Source organism: Oncorhynchus masou, chromosome 28 (assembly GCF_036934945.1).
Source record: "Oncorhynchus masou masou isolate Uvic2021 chromosome 28, UVic_Omas_1.1, whole genome shotgun sequence".
Taxonomy (NCBI): Eukaryota; Metazoa; Chordata; class Actinopteri; order Salmoniformes; family Salmonidae; genus Oncorhynchus; species Oncorhynchus masou.
The window spans coordinates 65,832,519-65,838,256 of record NC_088239.1 but is presented as its reverse complement, the minus strand read 5'-3'; the positions used below and the strand labels follow the sequence as shown (position 1 = coordinate 65,838,256).

The window sequence follows — 5,738 nt, the reverse complement described above, 5'->3', positions numbered from 1 at the left end:
CGAGACTCTAGTGGACTTCCAGTATTACTATTGTAGTTCCAGAGCTCCCAGTCTAGACTCTAGTGGACTTCCAGTATTCCTATTGTAGTTCCAGAGCTCCCAGTCTAGACTCTAGTGGACTTCCAGTATTACTATTGTAGTTCCAGAGCTCCCAGTCTAGACTCTAGTGGACTTCCAGTATTACTATTGTAGTTCCAGAGCTCCCAGTCTAGACTCTAGTGGACTTCCAGTATTACTATTGTAGTTCTAGAGCTCCCAGTCTAGACTCTAGTGGACTTCCAGTATTACTATTGTAGTTCCAGAGCTCCCAGTCTAGACTCTAGTGGACTTCCAGTATTACTATTGTAGTTCCAGAGCTCACAGTCGAGACTCTAGTGGACTTCCCGTATTACTATTGTAGTTCCAGAGCTCACATTCGAGACTCTATTGGACTTCCAGTATTACTATTGTAGTTCCAGAGTTCCCAGTCTAGACTCTAGTGGACTTCCAGTATTACTATTGTAGTTCCAGAGCTCCCAGTCTAGACTCTAGTGGACTTCCAGTATTACTATTGTAGTTCCAGAGCTCCCAGTCTAGACTCTAGTGGACTTCCAGTATTACTATTGTAGTTCCAGAGCTCCCAGTCTAGACTCTAGTGGACTTCCAGTATTACTATTGTAGTTCCAGAGCTCCCAGTCTAGACTCTAGTGGACTTCCAGTATTACTATTGTAGTTCCAGAGCTCCCAGTCTAGACTCTAGTGGACTTCCAGTATTACTATTGTAGTTCCAGAGCTCCCAGTCTAGACTCTAGTGGACTTCCAGTATTACTATTGTAGTTCCAGAGCTCCCAGTCTAGACTCTAGTGGACTTCCAGTATTACTATTGTAGTTCCAGAGCTCCCAGTCTAGACTCTAGTGGACTTCCAGTATTACTATTGTAGTTCCAGAGCTCCCAGTCTAGACTCTAGTGGACTTCCAGTATTACTATTGTAGTTCAAGAGCTCCCAGTCTAGACTCTAGTGGACTTCCAGTATTACTATTGTAGTTCTAGAGCTCCCAGTCTAGACTCTAGTGGACTTCCAGTATTACTATTGTAGTTCTAGAGCGTCTCCTGGTGTGTGTCAAAGCCTGAACTAGAAACAGGCTCACTGCCTTTTCCTGTAAGGTCATTCTTGAGTATGGTGATGGTGAAAGAAGTATCATGGGCCTGTACAAGGATACGGTGATATTCAACACCGACTACATGCATTGTCTCTACTTTACTAGGTCATATTAGGGATTGGGTGAAGGTTTCTCTTGCTCCTCTTGAGCAGACCTCTATTAGGCTGTCCTATAGGTTCTGGTGTTGTACAAGGCTGTTGGAACAGAATCCATTTGCTGTTACAAGTGGAATATTGTACAGTGCAGGGCTGTTGGAACATAATCAGTGTGATGTTAGAAGTGGAATATTGTACAGTGCAGGGCTGTTGGAACATAATCAGTGTGATGTTAGAAGTGGAATATTGTACAGTGCAGGGCTGTTGGAACATAATCAGTGTGATGTTAGAAGTGGAATATTGTACAGTGCAGGGCTGTTGGAACATAATCAGTGTGATGTTAGAAGTGGAATATTGTACAGTGCAGGGCTGTTGGAACATAATCAGTGTGATGTTACAAGTGGAATATTGTACAGTGCAGGGCTGTTGGAACATAATCAGTGTGATGTTAGAAGTGGAATATTGTACAGTGCAGGGCTGTTGGAACATAATCAGTGTGATGTTAGAAGTGGAATATTGTACAGTGCAGGGCTGTTGGAACATAATCAGTGTGATGTTACAAGTGGAATATTGTACAGTGCAGGGCTGTTGGAACATAATCAGTGTGATGTTACAAGTGGAATATTGTACAGTGCAGGGCTGTTGGAAGTGTCTCCATCCTTCAGCAGAGAGAGACACAGGAAGCTGAGACACAGGATTAGTCGGTTAGTTCAGTGACTGAGGAAACCCCCCTGGCTACCCTTTCCTGTTGTTGACCTGCTGTATTCCTAGGTCACACATTGTGCGATATCCCCAGGGATTCAGAGCTGACTGCAGGGTTGTATTGTGCCATAAACCCAGGGTCGTATTGTGCCATAACCCCAGGGTTGCATTGTGCTGTAACCCCAGGGTTGTATTGTGCTGTAACCCCAGGGTTGTATTGTGCCGTAACCCCAGGGTCGTATTGTGCCATAACCCCAGGGTTGCATTGTGCTGTAACCCCAGGGTTGCATTGTGCTGTAACCCCAGGGTTGTATTGTGCCGTAACCCCAGGGTCGTATTGTGCCATAAACCCAGGGTCGCATTGTGCCATAAACCCAGGGTCGCATTGTGCCGTAACCCCAGGGTTGTATTGTGCCGTAACCCCAGGGTTGTATTGTGCCATAAACCCAGGGTCGTATTCTGCCATAACCCCAGGGTTGCATTGTGCTGTAACCCCAGGTTTGCATTGTGCTGTAACCCCAGGGTTGTATTGTGCCATAACCCCAGGGTTGCATTGTGCCATAAACCCAGGGTCGCATTGTGCCGTAACCCCAGGGTCGCATTGTGCCGTAACCCCAGGGTCGTATTGCCGTAACCCCAGGGTCGCATTGTGCCGTAACCCCAGGGTCGCATTGTGCCGTAACCCCAGGGTCGCATTGTGCCGTAACCCCAGGGTCGCATTGTGCCGTAACCCCAGGGTCGTATTGTGCCATAACCCCAGGGTTGCATTGTGTTGTAACCCCAGGGTTGCATTGTGCTGTAACCTGAGGGTCGTGACGTGGGGACATGTTTGGGGAAAGATGTTTTTGCGTCAAGAGACTTGACTCTTGCTAGGTGTATTATTGGAATGGAGCAAAGTAGAGTCCCATTTGAAAAGAGAGTATAATATTTTTTAGCCAGTAAAGTATTTTTGACTAATGGGAAATTAGAACGCTAATGTATTCTTGAAACAGGAAATGTTTTGATACCAGAGAATGTTCTGTGGATTGACTTTAGACAATGTGCTGTTGTCATTATTCCACTCTTTTTTTGAAGCAACCTTTCAAACACACAATTCAATCAGTGACACATTATAACCGTTGATATGTTTGCTGCGTGTAGGTCTATTATGAACTAACAGTGCCTTTCTCTCCCATCTCTCTGGTCCAGGTCTGTTTCTGATCCTGGGTCTGATGCTGTACCCTGCAGGCTGGGGTTCAGACAAGGTGCAGCTGTACTGTGGTCAGGACGCGGCTCCCTACCAGGCAGGGCTGTGTACCATGGGCTGGGCCTTCTACACAGCCATGGGAGGCACCGTGCTCACCTTCATCTGCGCTGTGTTCTCAGCCCAGGCCGAGATCGCCACGTCCTCAGACAAGGTGCAGGAGGAGATCGAGGAAGGCAAGAGCCTAATCTGCCTGCTCTGAGATGGACCAGGAGGGGAGAAGGAGAGGAATGTCAAGTCCCACCCCCCTCTTCTCCACTCTGGGTTCCAGCTGTCAATCAAACGGAAGCCCCCATGTTGTTTACCACTAAGACGGACTCTCTGACCCTGTATTGTTGTTATTGTTCATGTGGGAGAAATCTACAGTGCCAAGCTTTTCACAAACCTGTGTTTCAATGTATTTGCTCTCTCCGCCACCAGAGGTGATGTCTGTCTGTGTTCTGTATGTTGTTATTTCTAATGTGTGCCAGTACCAGCTACCCTGACACCAGTATGTGTGTATTGTAAATAAGTGTGTATATACTGTACATAGTGATGATGATGATAATGATGATCTGAGAATGGTGGTCCTCAGCTCTGTTCAGGCTGTGTTTTAAATTAGTGTCATTCTTGCTTTGAATACTGGTGTGATGAGGACAACACCTAAAGACCAGCCTTCCTGGTGCTAATCTTCTGTTGTACCATAAAACGCCAGGTAGAAGTTGCCCCTAACTACAGATCTAGTATCACATTACCCAACCCCAAATCATAACCTGAACCACGAGAAGGATAAAATAATATTGTATCGTATCCCAGACCCGCAGTTAGAGGTAACTTCTACCAGCTCCAGCTTAAACCAGGTGTGAGTAACTCTACAAGGGAACCACTACTCAGTCAAGTAAACTACTCACAGACATGGCCCTAGTTTAGCATGGAATCATGATGTCCGTAAAGCTTACAGAATGTACTATCAATTGAAATGACCAATGTATGTCTTCTTGGACCCTTGAAATGTATTGATGGGACGGACACCTACACAGGCCACGGTTACACACATGATCTAGCTAAGAAAGACTTGGACAACTTGGTCAACGATACACACAAGTATTCCTTTTAGTGTCTTCCTTTTAGTGTCTTGTTTCAGGAAGGACTCCTATTCCTGCAACACCAAGGCAGGTCAGTTATTCCTACAACACCAGCCACAGCGCTGGAGAGAAACTGTTGAGACTTGTGTTGTTGCGTCATCATCTGACTATCACAGCTCCCCAGTCTGTCTCTCTGCCAAACCAATAAAAACAGAAAGAAAAACACAAAAATATCTGGTCTGAGTTTTCCTCCAGCAACATGAATCTCTTTGGTGCTCTATGTAAAGTGGGGGAGGATGGGTGAGGAGGGGGGTTAGGGAGGGAGGGAGGGAAAGAAGTGTAAGACCTTAGTTTGGGGTGGAGGGTGTTGTGGGGTGAAGTTGCCAGTGAGAGAGAGAGAGAGAGAGAGAGTGTGTGTGCGTGCGAGTCTGCCTTCCACCACAGTGAAAACTCCTGCCGCTGGCACCCCTGATCGGGGCGAGCGGGAGGGGACAATAAGTAGACCAGAGCCAGCTGTTCCCTCTCACATGAGCATGCCAGACATTATGGAGGAAACGTGTGCCCACGCGGGAAAAGTGCTCACGCGGGAAAAGTGCTCACGCGGAAAAAGTGCCCACGCGGGAAAAGTGCTCAAGCAAAGAAAAGTGCTCACGCGGGAAAAGTGCTCACGCGGGAAAAGTGCTCACGCGAGAAAAGTGCTCACGCGGGAAAAGTGCTCACGCGAGAAAAGTGCTCACGCGAGAAAAGTGCTCATGCGAGAAAAGTGCTCACGTGGGAAAAGTGCTCACGTGGGAAAAGTGCTCACGCGAGAAAAGTGCTCATGCGAGAAAAGTGCTCACGCGAGAAAAGTGCTCATGCGAGAAAAGTGCTCACGTGGGAAAAGTGCTCACGTGGGAAAAGTGCTCACGCGAGAAAAGTGCTCACGCGGAAAAAGTGCTCACGTGGGAAAAGTGCTCACGCGGAAAAAGTGCTCATGCGAGAAAAGTGCTCATGCGGGAGAGGAAACTCCCACCAACTGCCTCCTCAGTCTGCTCTGGTCACACCACCACAGCAGCCTCCTCTGAACCAACTGCCTCCTCAGTCTGCTCTGGTCACACCACCACAGCAGCCTCATCTGGACCAACTGCCTCCTCAGTCTGCTCTGGTCACACCACCACAGCAGTCTCATCTGGTGTCCCTGCCCATTGCAATTTGAATACAGCCACCTGCACTGTTTATGTATTTTATAAAACTGCTATATTTCACTAATTCTTTTTTTCTCTCTTAACATATCTACAGTCCATAGCACAAGCCCACAAGGCATGTCCACCTCCTACATATTTTCTTCAGCTTCCTCCAGTGATATTGATGTAAAAAAGTTGAAAATGGTTTAACACGTCTTTCTCTCTCAACTGCAGCACAGAAAAGGAAGAGAAAAGCTCCACCGGCCACCTCTGTCACATCCCCATGGCATCACCCTCAGGTACTTTTTCTCTCCCAGGTGTATCAATTACT

General features: G+C 47.1%; 1 protein-coding gene across 4 annotated transcripts in view; it reads left to right on the top strand.

Annotated features, from left to right (window-relative positions):
- The window catches only part of lhfpl2a (LHFPL tetraspan subfamily member 2a), a 64,926-nt gene extending 60,451 nt beyond the window's left edge, over positions 1–4,475 (top strand). For all 4 annotated transcript variants that reach the window (XM_064942990.1, XM_064942989.1, XM_064942987.1 and 1 more), the window contains one exon: positions 3,126–4,475. In XM_064942990.1, coding sequence (XP_064799062.1) covers positions 3,126–3,382 — 257 coding nt within the window. In that variant the 3' untranslated portion in view covers positions 3,383–4,475. The remainder of the gene's footprint in view (positions 1–3,125) is intronic.
- Positions 4,476–5,738: the final 1,263 nt, after the last annotated feature.